The sequence below is a fragment of the Pseudopipra pipra genome, chromosome 2 (genome assembly GCF_036250125.1).
Source record: "Pseudopipra pipra isolate bDixPip1 chromosome 2, bDixPip1.hap1, whole genome shotgun sequence".
Taxonomy (NCBI): Eukaryota; Metazoa; Chordata; class Aves; order Passeriformes; family Pipridae; genus Pseudopipra; species Pseudopipra pipra.
In genome coordinates this window covers 31,635,257-31,653,512 of record NC_087550.1, presented here as the reverse complement: position 1 = coordinate 31,653,512, position 18,256 = coordinate 31,635,257, and the positions used below count along the sequence as shown (strand labels likewise).

Here is an 18,256-nt window from a genome sequence, read left to right as displayed (position 1 = left end):
TGGCACCGTCAGCCTAGGTTTTGTTTTACTTAGTGAAACTCTTATTTTTGAGAAATCTGCCCCTTTAAAGTTCGCCTTTCATCATCCTTCTTGCATAAATAATCACACATGTTCTGAATAGCTGGGGTCGTAATCAGTGCCTCTCCCTTTCGGCTGGAGCAGCTGGAATCCAGACAAGGCACAGGTGGATCCTGATCTCTTCTCCTCAGCTTTCTAACGCATCAATTGTGTTGTTTGAATAAAGCAACTCAGTCCATGCATGGCCCAAGATAAAAATAAGCTCGCCAGTGTCTGGGGAAGGTTCTCACTACCTTGTAGATATGGTGCTTAGGTACTTTAGTGGTGGACCTGGCATCTTCAGGTTAATGGTTGCACTCAATGATCTTAGAGGTCTTTTCCAACTTTAATTATTCTGTGATTCTACCCTCAGCCCAGCAGAGCAGATAGTCAGCACTCAGGCATATGCACAGCAGAAGTTGAGCTGTGTTTGACCCTCTGGCACCCACCCTGCCTTTACTCTGGTTTGGATGGGTACCTTTGGGCAAGAGAATACCATGATTATAGCAGTCAGTGGAAAATATGTGCTTTCCGCTTTGTTCTGACATGATCTTGCATCAAACTGAAGGTAATCTGTCCTGAAGTAGTTTGGCAGCATATTTGACAGTAAATATTAAGCCCAGATGAACTTTAAAGACAGTCTTTTCTCCTGCCCCTGTTACATAAACTTCTTGTGCCATTCAGCAGTGGATGTCTGCTTTCTCCTCTCCTTCACATTTGTGTGATTTCAGTTGAATTCCAGTGATTTCACTGAGGCTCTGTCCACTTCACACCATGGGAAAGATAAAGGGAAAAAGAATATTTGGAAAATGAAGAAGAGTGTGCTGGGGAGAAAGTCCTTCTCAAGGACCTGCCTGCAGCATCGCTTGCTTCTCTCTTCCTTTCCTCCCTCTCTGTGAGCCAAGGGAAATGCTCATGTTATCCTTCCCAATGCATTCAGACAAAGCAAACCAACTTAACTCAGGCTAACTTGGTGAAAAGAGAGGGCTTTCACACTGAAAAATGCTCACATAGCTCCTCCTGTAGCAGATCTGAAGTGGCTTCCAGGAGGAATATGGTGACATGTAGCTGAGTGTGGTGCTGCCTTTAGGTGCAGGGGACATCTTACAAAACTAGCTTTTTTTCTGAGCTCCTACATAAATCCTCAGCATGTCCCTCATGCCCACAGGGTTTCCAAAAAAGTGTTGGTGGGGAACAAGATGATACTTTAATGCCAGAAGTATAACATGGGAATGAGCCTATATGGGTTTAAAAAAGAAAGATTCCTACTACCATGGAATACTTCCATAGAAAGCCCCATTATTTTTCAAATTACAAGAAAACATTGACACATAACTGACACATGGTTGGTACTGGCAGCTGCCTCCACTGCCATCAGCTGCACAATTCACAGGTTGAGCTGCTGTGGACATCAAAATCCAAGAGACACACTCCTAGGCTTTAGCCATCACCCAAGCAGATGGTGAGCTGTGCTTTCTGCATCACTCCCACTACACCAGGGGGATTAATTCATCTCCTTGCCAAGTCTCATAACTGCCCCATAATAGGTTAGCTCTGATCCTCACTTCCCTCCCTGCTTATGGACAGTAGTTCTTCAATGGATCCATTAGATTCACAGGATGGAAATTCCTGGAAGGGCTATGACCTCCCTGGTGGGCAGCCTGCCTGAACGAACCTGAAACAAAAAGCTCTTCAAAAGGTACCAGGACACAACTGAGAGATTGCAGGGAGCAGGCAAGAGAATAAGGGACATTAAGTTTAAGTAGGTATTGAAAGAGAGAAATGCAAGACTCAGAGCCTCTTTTTTTCTTAATAAAGACCAGCTGGTGTTAGGACAGAGAGTGCCGCCTGCTGGCATGCACCAGGACTCTCTAAGGTAGGGCTTCTGCTTATGTCTTTGCCACCAACTTTCTGTTTGATGCCAGAAAATCAATTAGAAGGTGGTTTTCCAAATTAATGTTCCATGGGAATTGGGCACGTGACTGCTCCCATGACATCTATAAATTTCTTTTTTTACTTTTTTTTTAGCCCTTCTTGGAATGAGTATATTAATACTTGCCTATCTGATAGAGCTGCCATGAGGTTAATTTAATATTTGTAAAGTAATTTGATCTGGGGCTAGAGGATGCTGTATAAATGCAACGTATTACCATTACAAAGATCCAGGGAAAAGCCTCTCCCAGTCTGATAACGTCACAGAACTGTGCTTCTTTGTGTGGAAAAATATAAGACAATCAGGTGAGGTGGAGCACATTCAAATGACTCTGCCTTTCCTGATAAAAACCAAAGCAGTCAGAAAAATGGAGGTAGACTTGCAAATGAGCAGAGTATTCTGATATATATACATATACACCTATATATATATTTATATAAAAACACATCTATGTATATATATATATAACTTTCCTGTTTCTCTTCCTGATTTTAATGAGCAAAGATGACTGGATGCCTAAACACAGCCTTTTCAAGCCTTTTGACTGAGGAGCACTGTGCTCCACTGTTCTTCCTTTTTTTTTCTCCTCATAATCAAGGTTTTTCTTTTCATATCACAGCAAACTCTGCCTTTCTAGCACCTGCACAGTCTCATAGTAAGCTGCAATGCACTTATTCAATCCTACCTTAAATGTCCTGTCTTTTATCTCCCAAGCTCACTATCTGGATAAGGTAGTGAAAGGTATGCTCTTCCTTCCTATTTTTCCTATTGTCTTTGTGTTTCTTTTTAAAAAAATGCACTGTGAACATGATGTGTTGAGGTTGCATCTCTTCCTCATTATCACCAAAGTGCTCCCTAATGTCTGGAAGGGTGAATTTTCCAGTCATTTAGGTAGGAAATACCTCTGTAAGTGCTGTGACCCTGTGTTAACATCGTATCAGTGTTCCTACCCATTCCCTTGTCCCTGCCCTCCCCTCCAAATCATCTCTGGTTTTCACCCTTCCTACTCAGGTAAGACAAGTCAGTAGGAAACAAAAGTGTCTGTGAATGCAGCAGGAGCCTGTATAGTGATGTATTTTAATTAAATGTCTATGGTCCATTTTGTAACACAGGTGAGTGCACTTTCTGTGTGGATTTCTCACGTTCTTGATCCATGACTTCCAAGTCTTACGTGGGAACTTAAACTAATGATATATTGTTGTTTTGTTTTTTTTCCTGAAAAAAAGCCTCTGGTCGCATAATAATGTTACATTAATGTACAGTACAACAAAATCCAACCTTAGGCTCCTATTTGTAAGTGTAAAGCAAGTCTAGGGCCCAGGTCTTTCTTCAAAAAAGAAGTAAAGGAACTGAACTGTTAAAGAACAGAGATAATCTGCTATCTTAAAAAAAATGCAGTTCTTTATTAATCAGAACAATGAGCTAAATTAATTTAGGAATTTTTAATAGAAATAGGCATTTCCAAAATGCACTTAGCTTTTGAAAAATATTGAAATGGCATGCATATGGTTAAATACAACAATCTGACAATAAACATGATTGAATTGGACACAAATATCTTTCTACATGACTGATTTGACACTAAGAGCAACGCAGTGCTGACACCACGCAGCATCATATGTTTGCTGGTTAAACAAACTAAAAAAATTAGGTTGAACAAATCCATTTTTTCTGTAGTATTACCCTCCTTTTCAGGTTTTGAACAATCAGATATAGCAGCTGTGAGAGCCTGATGATGAAGAACAGATATGCCTAAATACTGGCCCAGTGAACAGTTAAAATGAAGTCTCTACCTTATAGAGCTTGTGTGGTGTGACAAGAAACATGGTTGCCCTACTGACTTCACTTCTTGGGATGAATTTACAATTTAATGTTTCTCTATTTTTTTCCATTAAGGCTTAAAAGCAGGTTCAGGTACAATTACAAACAGGGAAAATCTTTGAACAGACAAATATTTATGATAAGGAAATATCCACAGTTTTAGGGCTTCCATCTTCAGTGTAATGCAGCGGCTGGTAGCTGTCCTTGGACCCCTGTTTATAGATCAGTGGATTGTTCAGTGGTAGTTAGTTTTCTCTAATTGCTTTAGCACCAGTAAAATATCCTCAACTTTATTCATATTAGGAGGAAAAAGTACATCTTCTATCTTAGATCAAGCAAAGAGGGTCACTTGTTGTGCCCTTATGAAGTAATAGGTGGCGTTCTCAGAGGAAGATGAGGATCACCGCTAGGGAGTGCAATTAGAACCTCCTGTTAATATTTCACATCTCAGTGTTTTGCATTTCAGAACCCCAGCACTCCTCCTTTTCATCTCAACCTGTATTGGAGAAGGTTGCATCAAAAGGTAGCAGATAAGCATTGAGGGGATAAAAAGATGAGAAGTCAACCTGCAGAGCCTGGACAAGAACCTTCAGTACAATTTGCCCATTCAGTGACTCAGTTTTTTAACTAAGTCTTCTATAGCTGTCATATTCCCTCTGGGAATATCCCCCTTTTTGACTCACCTTTATGCCCAAGAATAAAGACGAATTATATTTAGTGAGTATTTCGGTAGGTAACAGGTTAAGCAACATACTAAGAATAAAAGATTGTGTCTTGCCATGCATGGCTTCTTTTGGAAAGATTAGCAATAGCTGAAACATTAAAAGTACATGTTTTTTTACTTGGCTAACTGCATGGTGTGCATTTTTCAAAACTAAATTACTCATGCCCTTTTGGCTTTCTTAATTATTAACATCTTTCTGGTTGAAATCCCTTCCCAGTAATCCTCTGTTGTCAAGGGTGAGCCTGATTTACTGCTGAATCTTTCCTAGAGCTTTACAATAAACCAGAAAGTCAGAAAAGATGCAGAATTGTTTCTAAATTGGAGGGCAAATTTCAATAGCAAACATCAGCATAATTAAACCAAGAAGCTCTAACAAGACTCGGAGTGGAGTCTTCTAAACTAAGGCCTAATTAACACTGCTAATGCTTAAAATGAAAAGAGGTGCCTATTATTTTAATAATAATTCAAAGAGATGCTGATTTTAGAGAGAGCTTCTTCATCCAGAATATCATTGGATCTGATGGTACATCAACAAAATTAATTTCTGTTGCTGAATATCAATTCTTACTCTTCAAAAATTAATATTAACCACATTAACACTGTAGTGAGGCATATAAACAGCTAGTCTGAAATGTAAAGTTGCTGAACAACATTTGAATTCAGAGATGGCTGCAAGGTAACTTCTTTGGGCTGCTCCTGAAGCTTGAGAGCAAGTTAGAACCCAAGGTCTGACCACAGTCAGTTCCCTCATTTGTACAATTAAAAACTGTAGGAGCTCTGGCAAGTAACTTTGTAACCTTCCTATTACAGAATGGATCTGATCAAGGATTTCTGGATTCCCACCATCACAAAATATCATTGTGATAGTTTCAGAGTTGCATGGGTCTGGAGACACTTTGCCAAATTTCTCATCATTTGCAGGGATCAGCTGATGCTTTGCTCCTCACCCTCAGTCCTACAGAAGCTTCTGCAGAGGTCTCTTACTTGTTACTGTTCTCTCAAGCTCCAGGTGCTTGCATCCTCACATGTTGCATTCAGCCATGTCCTACTCGTCTCAGAGTTCAACTGCTGTCTGTGGGACTTGCCAGTACATCCATCAGTGCTTTCCTACTGATAATAAATAGTCTTATCTTCTAAGTCCAATTTCAAGTGGCAGTGAGGTTTGTCTTGAAGAAAAATCCTACTGAACGTTGTTTATAACTGGACTAATTAGAGAAGGCTTTAACTGTAGAGATCATTAAGAGCAGATTATTTTACCAACAATCTTAAAAATGACAGGATAACTTCTGCTGACAGTCTCCTTTGACTCTGATACTCCTTTCTTGTCTAGTTCAAAATTAGCCCACTCTTTATATTGCTTCCCTGATCTGTTCTGTCTCTTGCATGGCAGACCTGACATCAGTGTGAATGCCCTCCAGAATCATCATCTTTCAGCAGCAATTTCATGTGCTTAAGTTGGAAACTCATATAAAGGGTTTCTTCCCCCTTTTCCCCAAAAAAAACTATTCATATGTTTAATTCTCTTAGTCACTCAAGTACAGCTAACACCACAGACAGGAATAATGGATCATTAATGACTTCTAGCTATGAGAAATCAGAGCTGCAAGATTATGGTTGTGTAAATCTGTGAGGATTAAGCCATCCTGCTGTGTTGATATTCAGAAGCACTTTGGAAACAAGATGATTTTGCTTTATTCCCCAGCATGGAGGAAAGCAGAGGATGTTTATTTGTATCGTCCTTTCGTCAAGCACTTTAAAGTGCAATGTTTGTGGAATGAAGAATATTGTACCTTCTTGTCCCTGTAGTGTAAGTGATGGTCAAGTCTTTATGCAGTGAACCAGTCTAGAAATGGTATTACTTATAGGTCCATTCTCCTGGATATATTGGTTTACACATCTGTGTTGTCTTCTAACTTTCTGAAGGTCCAAGTCCTCTGTCAGCTACTGTTCCTTTTTTTTTTTCTATTAATGGTTTACTTTCTCATTACTTCTTAAAACTGTCTACTCTCCTACTAAACCATGCCACTGGAGAGGTTCAATTTAGTCCTCACAGCACTGATAGTTTAAGGAACCTTGTAATGTAATGGTTAACATCTGAAAACTTTTATGTTCCTGTACCTGTGATGAACCATTTGTGTCATTAGGAAACAGTTCTTTCTGGCTCCTTGAAAGAGCTTTATCTCATTAGGAACCAGAGGTGACTGTCTCTTTAGCAGGAAGAGACAAACTTACTTGCTACACTTGAAAGATGCCAAGAGAGTAGAGTATGAAATTACAGGTGGGAGTTATCCTACTTTAGGTATCTACAGCATAAATGTTGATGTCTCATCTAGTCACCCTGGATTGCCTTAATAGTCAAGAAAAGGAATAGATACTTTTGGAAGGCATAATCTCATGAGGTACTCACTCTCTTCTATCTCTCCTCTCCTGATTGATGCTTTTCCTCTTTTTGTCTGCTTTCTGAAATGCTTGGTTTACTTTCTCTGGGTCCAGGTCAAGAAGATTCAGAGGAAAACCTGAAAGTCCATTCAAATACTCCCAAACACATTTAATGTAGACAATGAATTGCACACACAATTCAAAGACACAGAACTGAAAGGGGTCTCCTCAGTTAGAGTCCAGTCTTCTGTTAGCAAGGGCAACGACATTGTGTAAAACTTTATATAAATAATTTACTGAGCTCTATGGATAAATAAGTTAATCTTCTTCTCCTTAACACTCTACAGCAAGGCTACTCCAGAACTTCATTCCTTTGATCCTGGTAAATGATTTTTTTTTCTTTCTAATTTCCAGCTAGAAATTATTCATACTTGGTTTATGTCCAAGAGCCTGTTCTTATACCAGCATTATTCTCTTTACCTTAAAAAGCTGCTTTCCCTTCTCAATTTTTATCTGTTTCATGAAGTTGTGGAAAACGATCATAGTCTTTTCAGGTTTTGCTGTGCTTTTCTCATTTCCTCAGATGCAGAAAGTGCCTCATTCAAACTATGTCACCCGTTTTCTGCCACTCCAGATTCCCTTTCTCCTGAACCTGGGAGAACAGAGCACATGCAGTTCCATATAAGCTTCTAGTTTTACAGTTTTTCCTTATACTTGCTGGACACTGCTCACATAAAGCATTTGAAGATCATGGTGTCTTCAACTTCTCATCATTCAACTTGTTTTCATTCTCAATGCACTCCTGTCCAGGTCAACACTACAGCACTTTTGCAAGGAGTTTTCTGCCCAGTCTCTGCAACTGTAGGATAGAAAAGAACTTTTTAGGGTGGGTTATAAAGAGTCCAAGCAGTGAAAACATGAGATGTGCTCAGTGGTGATGCACCAGCCAAGCTCTAATGGAGGCATACAGTATACACATAACATGCACAGTGAGATTTATTCAGAGGTTTTTCATCTTGACAAATTTAAGCCATGGAACAGGTTACCCAGAGAAGTTGTGGCTGCCCCATCCCTGGAAATGTTCAAGGACAGGCTGGATGGGGCTTTGAGCAACCTGACCTCCTGGAAGGTGTCCCTGCCCATGGCAGAGAGGTTGGAACTAGATGACCATTAAAGTCCATTCCAACCCAAACTCTTCCATGATTCTGTGATCCTCTGATTTATAGAGAGAAGGGGGAAAAGTCCTATCTCTACCACCAGGGTGGTCCCATCCAGACTGAATTTATCTACTCCAAAATGGAATTACCTACCTAGCTAAGTAATTTTAGGAGGTTCTTTAATACAAGTCTTCCTCTGTCATTCTCCAAAACAGCTGAATGGTTTCAGTTTGTACTGAAAGTAGGTGAAGGGAACAAACACATAAATTAGCTCTACCATGGAAAAAAACAGATTAAATGATTAAAAGTTTGGCACTGTTGTAAGTAACTGAAGGCTGGATAATTGGAAAATTTCAAGTAGCCTTGCCTATAAACAGCTCTTATGTAGTATATAAGTACTAGTATAGTGTATAAATACCAAAATGCACACACAGCAGCATGCTCACACATACACACACATTATGTGCCCCATCCCAGAATACACATTTTAAAAGACTGAAATGCTGAAAAGTATGTTTGTAAATACTGAAAAGTATGTTTGTAAATGAAAAATTTATTTAAGATCCTTTTAAAGGACTTTTCCCTACCACCTTTGTTCCTTTTTCCACTCAGTCCCTGAAAATCTGCCATTTGTTAGAAAACCAGTCCTAAAATATATTTTTTTTCTTCTGCTTACTGAATAAAGTTCTGTGAACTAAAAAAAGTTCACTGAGAAACAGTTTTTTATTTTAAAGGCATTTCTGAACCCCATTTCCCCAGTGCAGGACACACGATGACATGGGGTACCCTACATGCTGTCTCACCACTTCATTGGGCAGACCCTCATGCATCATGTGATCAACCAGATGTTGAGAAAATGCACACCTCTTCATCCCGTGGTAACCCTTTAGGACGGGGTACGTGTGTGTCATTCACACAGGTTCCCAAACCTGTCTTACAAAGTTGGGGGCCTGAAAAAACTCAAACTATGTGGCAGGATTGCTTAACACACATATAAATAGAGAGAGCATTAAAACAGGACTCAGGAAGACTGAATTGTGTTCCTGGTATAATCAGTCCTGCTGAGTGACCTTGACAGTCACTTCAGTCCCTTGTACTTCAGTTTCCTGAGCTGTTAAATGTCTCTCACATTTCAAACGGCTTCTTGGTAAAGATTTTTGAGCTCTGCAGATAAAAAGCCCCCAGAAGTGTATAAGCTAAGCAGCCTCCCTCACACCACTTTCCTGTGGAAATTACTCTGCTTGTTTTCTTGAAGGGGTGTGGTGTAGGGGTAAGTATGGAAATCTCAGGAGGAGGTCATCAGATGAGAAAATCAAGCTCTAGTAAGCAGACTGGGAGTTTGGTGTTCATTCTCCCTAACTAATTTTTATCACCTATAAAAGAAATGCCTGCCTCTATGCTGGAGTCTCTGTAGTCACTGGGGAGAAATGGGTTCTTCCAGAGCACGTTTCAGCTCATCACCATGAGCATGCAACTCATTGCCATGGGACAATCTGTTTCTCTGCCTACTACAGAGAATTGATGGTATCTCTGTTATAGATTAGTTCTAACTGGATGAGATGAATCCCACCCAAAATTACTACAGTAAAGAAACTGTCTCTTCCAGATATTTCCTGCATTCCCTTTCCAGCTGGCTTTGAATGCTTAGCGGTCTGAGAACTCAGTATGACTGAAAGCCAGCTGCTTTATCCCACTGGGTTTTGAGAATTTTAACCCAAATTAATTTAGATAACCCCAAATCTTGGTCTTATGTAGCAAATGTTTTGAGAGACTCAGAGAGCAAAGTGCTGCCTTGCTTTTACAACCAATGAAACAGGAAAATCTCAGTTCCTCTTCGAAACTTACAATTCCCTCAGTCCAATGAGTTGAGGCTATGCTGTGAGGACCTCCTGGGAGAGCCAGAAGCAGCAGCCCATTGAGTGGTCACCATAGCCTGATACCAAACTGGGTTTGTTCCAGGTGGGAAGACAACAAAGTGGGAATGGAGAAATAAACTGAAGGCGAAGGGAAAAAACTGTTTAATTATCCCCTTTCCAGGCTCTGTTCCTTTGTCTTTCCAGTGCATTTGAACGTATGGCTGTTTGCCTTGCAGAGGGATGCCCTGGCTTGTGTAACGGCAATGGCAGATGCACTCTGGACATGAACGGCTGGCACTGTGTCTGCCAGCTGGGCTGGAGAGGAGCAGGCTGTGACACTTCCATGGAGACGGCATGCGGTGATGGGAAAGACAACGATGGAGGTAGGACATGAGCACATGTGATATGTCAGGCTTTGCAGAGCCTATAAACCTCTCACAGTGAACAGTCAGCTGGGCTTGATTCTGCAGGGCAGATTGTTTTTTGACAGCTGGTAGAAAACAGACAGCGAAGTCTGCCAGGCTGACTCAGCCAGAGTGGATTGGAATTCAAATTAAATAGGTTTGGACTTGGAGTGCCAGGACTGAAGAGGGACGTTTGTTTATCCTCAGATAAAGTCCATATACCAGAGAGCAGACAGAGGCTGTGCACCTGTCTTCTCTCTGCACCCCAGCCTGGTGGCTCAGCAGTGACACAATGGGACCACCTCAGACAGTGAACATTCCTAACTGTTCAAACTTTGCCCTCACTGCCTGAGGTTTAATTAAGGCTCTCTGGTAGGTCACTACTGACTTGGGGAAACAGGGATGCTTAGGTGACTGATACCCATACCCACAAGCCGTCCAATCCCTCTCAAACCATGTTTTATTGATTACTCTTCCATATGTAATGATGTCAGGCATGTGAATAATAGCTCTGTGTAATACAAACTTAATATTCAGAGTTATCTCATTACAAAGGAAACCGTGGTGCAGTGTGAAGGTTTGAATTAGAGAGCAGGAGATGAGATATTAAATTTAAGGCATAAGGGAGACTGCATAATTTGTTTTGTTGTCACTCAGCAAAAGGCTTTGTAAACCACAAGTCTGGGCCAGGACCCAGACTGTGAAGAGAAGACTGCATTTTGCAAGCCTCTGTTTTATCATAGTCACAAGAACAGTACAGTTAAAAAAAAAAATGGAAAAATAGCCAAGACAAGACCATGATTATCTGCTTCACAGCAACTGGGATTCTGATTGAATATTTAAAATACTTCTGCACATCTGGCACGGCAAATGGACCAAATTATCCCTTTAGAAAATATGGAAAGAATTGGAGAACCGTGCAAAGGGTACACACTATAAAACGAAGATGGCTTTTTAGCTCATATGGAACTGAATATCACTGTACTCATCTTTCCTATTTACAGCTGACACAGGGCAGCAATAAAATGCATTGCATCAGATGTGTAAAAATATGGTAAATAGACCCAAGTATAATCCCAGTTTCCACAGGAAAAAAATAACCAACAAAAACCCTGTGAAGTTTTTAGAAAGAGAGAGAGGGAAAGAGTAATCCAGCCTAACATACAATTTAGACCACAACTGTATGATATCAAAAAGAGTATGACCAGACCTTGAGCAGGTTGGTAGACCACCATCTCCTCATCTCCTGGTTCAAGGGCTAACCTTGTTACCTGGGTTCCCCTCACCTTGAAATGAGCTGCCTTGCTACCCTGCAGGACAGCAGATATAGACAGGAGAGACAAAAGGCATTGACATGTTTACAAGTTAGTGCACATCAGCTGCTAACTTGCATTTGGTGAACTTGTGTGGAGCAATGGTGTGCACAGAGAACAGAGCAACTGATAGGTTGTAACTTATTGCCTTGTGACAGCTTATTCATGTGTCAGAGCCCACAAATGAGTGTTGACTTTATTCTTGGCACACTCCTTAAAAAAAAGCAGGTACATGGTGCACATTACAGATTACAGATAAACCATCATACACTATGCTTTTGATTTGCCTGTGTTACTGCCAAGGACTCTCCTCAGCTGGGAAGTGGAACAGTGGAATACATTTACCTTATTGGCTTGATTTTTATACATTTTTATGAATCATTTGTATTTGTGAGCTCAAATCTAGAATTTCAACCTCTGAGATGTGGGGGCTTGAGCAGCTGTGAGGCACTTCTGTTTTGAAGCCTTAGTCCTTAGTTTGGCAGAGAGATTCAAATATAGTTACACATGGACTGATAAAGAAAAGCTGATTCTCTGCCTGTTTGCTAGGTTTTATGCTGATTTCTATGGCAAGACAGTTTGGAGATCTTTGTAGAACATCATAGCATAATTTAGGTTGGAAGGAATCTCCAGCAGTCATGAGTTCAACCTCCTGCTCAAGGCAGTACTGATTACATCAGGTTGCTCACGGCAAATCTTGAACACCTCCAAGGATGGAGATTCCAACTCTCTGGACAACCTACTCCAGTATATGACCATCCTTATAGTAAATGTTTTTCTCCTAATACCTAATCATAATTTTCTGTGTTCCAACTTAATATTTGTTGCCTTTTGTCCAGCACCATCTGAGACATCCCAGAGTGCCCCAGGTGGCTTCTGGCTTCCCCTTTACAACAGCTTGGTTCTCTGGTAGAGCATACATATGTTTTATGTGTGACACCTCCCTTTGAATCTCTCAGATATCCAAAGGCAACTCAAATGACACCAGGCAGCTGTGTTTAGAAGCAGAACTGAGTCTGTATTTGTTGCACCCACTTTGTCACCACAGATATTATACCTTGGGAAGCTGCTGTGCTTTGAAGAACACTGAAGAGATGTATGCCAGAAGCCTCTTCAAAAAACATGTAGTATGTGGATGAGCACTATGGTTTATCCTCTTTTGGGATTGCAATCACTGGAGTGATGCATGCTCAGGGCAGGAGAAAAGTGGTTTATTTTGATTCACTGGAAAGGATCTCAGGATTATTGCGTAATTCATCTTCATATGCACATGAATGTTGTCAATGAAGGTAGATGTCCTTTCATGAAGCTTTAGAAGTCAAACATCTGAGCTAGTCATGGTGGATACCATCAGTGGAGAGAAAGAGATTCAGGGCATCATCTCTCTGAGATATTTCAGATATCACCTCATAAGTGCCTACTTTGGTTGGTGACCACTGCTCTTCATGTCACTTACTACTCAGAGCAGCATCTCTTGAATTCTAGACATGCTACAGGGGGTTCGCTATGCTTGAGCTCACGGGAAGCTGATTCCTACACTGTGGTATCCAGTGTCTGCTAATCAAAATCCCTGCAGCCGGAAATTCCTCAGGATAATAGGAGTCAGAATCTTTTTCATCAGCTCCCAGTCTAATCATACCCTGAGGGAGACGGGTACTAAATTACAGGGTGTGTTTGCCTCTTAAATCTGAAGGCTGTTCAGATAAACAATAACAAGCTGAGCAGGAATCACTTGGAGAGAGACTTGGTGAAATGTAATCTCTGTTCAGGTTAAAAAAAAGTTCTCTTGGAGAGCAGTACACTCTCCACACACAAGTGTCATTTGTCCAAGCTTGCATTTAGGTTTCACACCCAGGCCCACTTTGTTTACACTTTAGAACACAAAGCCCATCAACTTGAAAGAAGCTGTATCAAGTAACTGAGAGCAGATGATCATCCAGTACCAGTTAAGGAAAAACTATGCAATGACAGAGCTGTAACAATCTGTGTAAAAGGCCAGGATTTTGTGCATTTGACCTAAGAGGCCACCTGTATTACAACAAATGGAAGGTGTTTGCTTAAAACAAGATGAGAAAAGTGGCTCTTGCCTCTCTTCAAAAGAAAATAACCTCTCTAGTTCGTGGCTGCAAACACTCACTGCCTAAGAGTAGTCCTGTCTCACCCCACGCTGAGTGTTCTGTCATGTGCTTGAAGAATAAGAAGTTTGAAAGTTTAAAAGATCAAGGAAATTATCTTCTGTGACAAGTCCTAGAAGTGGAGTTACTTGTGGCAAACCTTGAGAAGAGGCTGACATTCCATAGGCTAAACATGGGCTCTGTTGCATTGGTAGACTTCTCTGTTAGGAACAGAGTAACAGGAAAAATGGAGGGGAAGAAAAAAACATATTCTTCACTAATCTCATGAATATGCTGTTGAGCAGCAAAGCTGTGTTATCCACCTTTGTTCTGGGGAAATCACCTAACTGTTGAGAGCCAGAGTTGTCCAGTTCTCCATTTCAATGTCTGGATACATCACACTGTTGTGAAAGACCATGAGAAAACTACAGATATTGAACTAAATTACTCTTTGGGTCTAAAAGTTCAAGTAACTTCACTTGTAGGCCTTTATTATTGTTTGGGGCTTTTCCAGAGTAACCAAGTCTTTCAGGTAGGGTAAAGCTTGCTGATTCTTCAGGAATTGGAACTGACCCATCCTTCATTTGCTGCTTTGAACAATTCCAGTTCCTGAACAGCTGGTAAACTCTGCCAGGGGTGAATCTACTTGTGAAAGGCAAGAGTCTTTCTCAGATGAAAAATATGTCTGAAATGTAAATGTTCATAATATTATCTATCCATTCATATTCATTAGAGGTTGCTGTTCAGTTGTCTGCTGTTCTCTGCTGCCTCTTCCCAATTTCAACAGTTCCAAAGGCTTGTGTTAGTAATTACTGCAGGATAACTTAGACAGAAACATAAATACTGTTCCCAGTCAAATAATGCTGCCCTCTCCTAGCATATATTGCATACCATTACATAAAAGTACAGAAACTTCATTTTTTACATGTCACCTGGTCAATGATCTTCCTTTGGGAGTGAGGAAAATAAACCATTTTTCTGCAACAGCTGTAGTAACAAAGCTTCTGCCCCTCAGTTTATGTCTCATTTAGGCTAGCACAAACAGAGGGTTCCGAGGTACCCATGGCCCCATTTTGCCTTTGCAACTTCAGTCTGTGCTCCACCAGATGCTACCCAAAAGCTAGCAGCTGGAGCAATCCATGTTTTTCCTTCTCTCTATCCTCCTGGGCCAGAACAACTAAAGGTTGCCTTAGTCTTTCAATCCTGGAGCAGTGAGCAGGTCAGAGCCACCAAGCCTCTGCACACAGGATTTTTGCCTTTTCTTGCATCCCTGAGCATTAGTTATTGCTGCCACCAGGAACCAACTCTCACTTTAGGGACAATTTAATTCAGGAACGGCTTCTCTGAGGCAAATCAGTGCTGTTTGTTCAACTGTACCATAGCCCATTGGTGTAACTCCCCAGAGTAATGCTTTGTGTCTTGCTTGTTGCAGTCAAGGATCAGGTAGTGCTTGTAGTAAGGTGGAGACTTACATAATGCTTTGGAACAGCAGCATTTTGAATTCTTTGGCAAGAGAAATTTTGGCACGGCACACTGGCCTTCTTAACACCCATGTGTTCACCGTCTGTCCACCACATGCCAAATAGTGTATTAGAGAGCTGGCAGGAGTCTGCACTGATCTTTGCCAGTACCCAGGGTTACACATGAAGGTAGCTTCAGGGTTGTAAAGGGAATTATAAAGAATCCAGGAGAACCCCAAAACGCAAACCTGTGTCTTTGCAAATTCTTGAGCTGCAGTTGAGGTGATGGGATGCTTTTATTTTCTTTTTCTTTTTGCACACTGTTAGAACTTTTACTTCATGCTGCAAGGCTTTTATAGCATGAGAAGATCGTCTCCTGGGCATGGTGTGTGAGCTGTCTACGTCCTCAAAACTATAAAAAATCATGCATTAATGTGCTGGCTACACTTATGGAGCAAAGTGTTGAGATCTGAACGCACCTGGGAAAACAGCCATCATAAATTAGTATTTACCATCACAAATAGATTTAGTCAAACAACAGGGTCATCTGGGAGAAACCACAAAGCACTGCTAAAAAGATGAGAAAGTCTTCTGTACCTGAAAGTCTAGCTAGCTTGGATAATTTGTTATAAATCATCCAGCTTCTCTTCCTTTGTTTCATGATGACTGTTAATCGATCTTTCCTCAAATAAGAAAAAATGACCAGTTCATATTTTTTGGTTTTCAGCTCTTTTCTGATCCTGTGTTGGATGGTAACACTTGGGTGTCACCTGTTGCTGGTTGTTAGCAGCAGGGCTGGCAGGAGGGCAGTGTGAACCCAGGCATTACAGCATCCATGAGCAGGTGTTGCTGGTGCCATTGCAGAAGATGATGTATTGTGAACTGGGGGTCTAGCAGTGCCTTGTCTTGACGCCTTGGGAAAGTTCCTGGAACTCTTGACTAGTTCTTAGTAAGATGCCTTTTATTAATAGATTCAGAAAGAAACTATGAAAGTGCTCTCTGTGTCTAAAAAAACCCTACCATTGTCTGCTGAAGTTAGGGAACTTGTGGACGGGAAGGAGGCACTGCTGGTCCGTAAGATGTAACAAAAGGTGACATGAACCAGCTTCAGTAAAAACAGGCTTGGACATACATTTCACAAAGCATTTCTGCAGCTGAACAGGTGCTTAAACTGTGTTTGGGCACCAATGTTTAAAGCAAAAGTAAAGGAAAGCTCTACCAGACCTGCTTTAGCATCTGAGGCAAACTCTTACAACCTCTGTGGGACAGAAAGTCCCCTTAAAATCCTAAGGTTTTACCCTAAGTGTGCTCAACATGCATAGCTTTCCTCATGACCAGGATTTGAGAAACATGCCTATATCTTTGGTTGTCTGAGACCACTTCCCAAGCTGTGCTCAGATGATTGCTTAAATTGGCTTGGATTCAGTCAGAATATATTAGGGTGAATTTTTCAGCAGTAGCTTAGCACTTGCAGCACTTGCCAGGAAAGCGAGAGACCTTGGTGACAAGGATATCTCAGCTGCTGAGGGTGTGAAACCACTGTTGCCACAAAAAAAAAAAATTGCTAAGATTTGAGTCCCTTTTGCTCAGAGGAATCACTTTTGAGATATCACTTTTGAGAGGTGCTTTGGCTCTTGAAGGAGGCGGTTTCAGGTACACTACTGCATGACCATTGATCAGATTAATCAACTTGTACTTACTCCCTTGTCTGAATGCTAGTCATAAAATCATAGAATATCCTGAGTTGGAAGGGAGTCACAAAGATCATCAAAGTCTAGCTTCTGGCCCTGCACAGGACAGCCCCAAGAATTGCACCATGAGCCTGAGAGCATTGTCCAAACGCTTCTTGTACTCTGGCAGACTTGTGCTCTGACCAATTCCCTGGGGAGTTTATTCGGTGCCCAACCACCCTCTGAGTGCAGAACCTTTTCCTAATATCTAACCTAAACCTCCCCTGACACAACTTCAGACAATTCCCTTGTGTCCTGTCACTGGTCACCACAGAGAAGAGATGAATGCCTGCCCTTCTGCTTCCCCTTGTGAGGAAGTTGTAGACTGCAATGAGGTCTCCCCTCAGTCTCCTCTTCTCCAGGCTGAACAGACCAAGTGACCTCAGCCACATCTCATATGACTTTCCATCTAGATCCTCACATTCTTTGTGGCCCTCCATTGGACTCTGTCTAATAGCTTTATATCGTTTTTTATATTGCAATGACCAAAACTGCACACAATATTCAAGGTGAGGCCATACCAGTGCAGAGCAGAGCAGGAAAATCACCTCCCTCGACTGGCTGGCCATGCTGTGCCTGACGCACCCCAGGATGCAGTTAATCTCTCCTAAGCTAGGAAGGGCCCTGACATGCCTTGCTCAGCTTCATGAAATTGCTTCAAATCCTTGATTGCCTGTTTTCTTTGCTGGCTGTGCAATTTCTAAGTCCCTTGGTTAAAAATCTGCCTGGAGAAAGGAAGAAACCCATGAAGCCAGCTACATCAGCTGTACTCTCCAGAGCAATGATGACTTCGGGGATGCTGTGAACTTGTAGACTCTAAACACATTATTATAGCTCTGGTTTATGCCCAACTAATGGTGATTATCATGTGATTTCTGTCATTTCCTCCTTCCACTTCCCTTCATTTTCTATTTAGATGTTTTTTTTAAAAGAGAATGTAGCTCTGGATTAGGATAAACATTTTGCAGAGTATTTCTGCAGTGACTAGCCCTGCAGAGCTCAGCTTCTGCACAAGAGCCCAAGGAATTCTGTAACTCAAATACATGATTACTATTTCATATGACTATATTATTTCAAACATATGCTGAACACTTAGAGAAAGATGTGAGGGCAAATTCTTTCCCAGGCAGCCAGCAGTCTAATATAACCAGGATACAACCAGTGAGAAGCTTATTCAGGTGAAATCAAAACAGAGCAGGTGGGATAGAAAGAGAAGAGAACATGATAGCTAACATGGTGACAGAGGACTGGCAGTCACATTGCCATTGTTCATTATGGTTGGGTTTTGTCCCCCTTTGATTCCCTACA

General features: G+C 41.2%; 1 protein-coding gene across 18 annotated transcripts in view; it reads left to right on the top strand.

Annotated features, from left to right (window-relative positions):
* Positions 1-18,256, top strand: part of TENM4 (teneurin transmembrane protein 4) — a 1,582,078-nt gene that overhangs the window by 1,454,968 nt on the left and 108,854 nt on the right. For 12 of the 18 annotated variants that reach the window (XM_064644892.1, XM_064644901.1, XM_064644899.1 and 9 more), the window contains 2 exons: positions 2,705-2,731; positions 10,164-10,310. In XM_064644892.1, coding sequence (XP_064500962.1) covers positions 2,705-2,731; positions 10,164-10,310 — 174 coding nt within the window. The remainder of the gene's footprint in view (positions 1-2,704; positions 2,732-10,163; positions 10,311-18,256) is intronic. The other 6 variants (XM_064644900.1, XM_064644898.1, XM_064644896.1 and 3 more) reach the window with 1 other exon arrangement.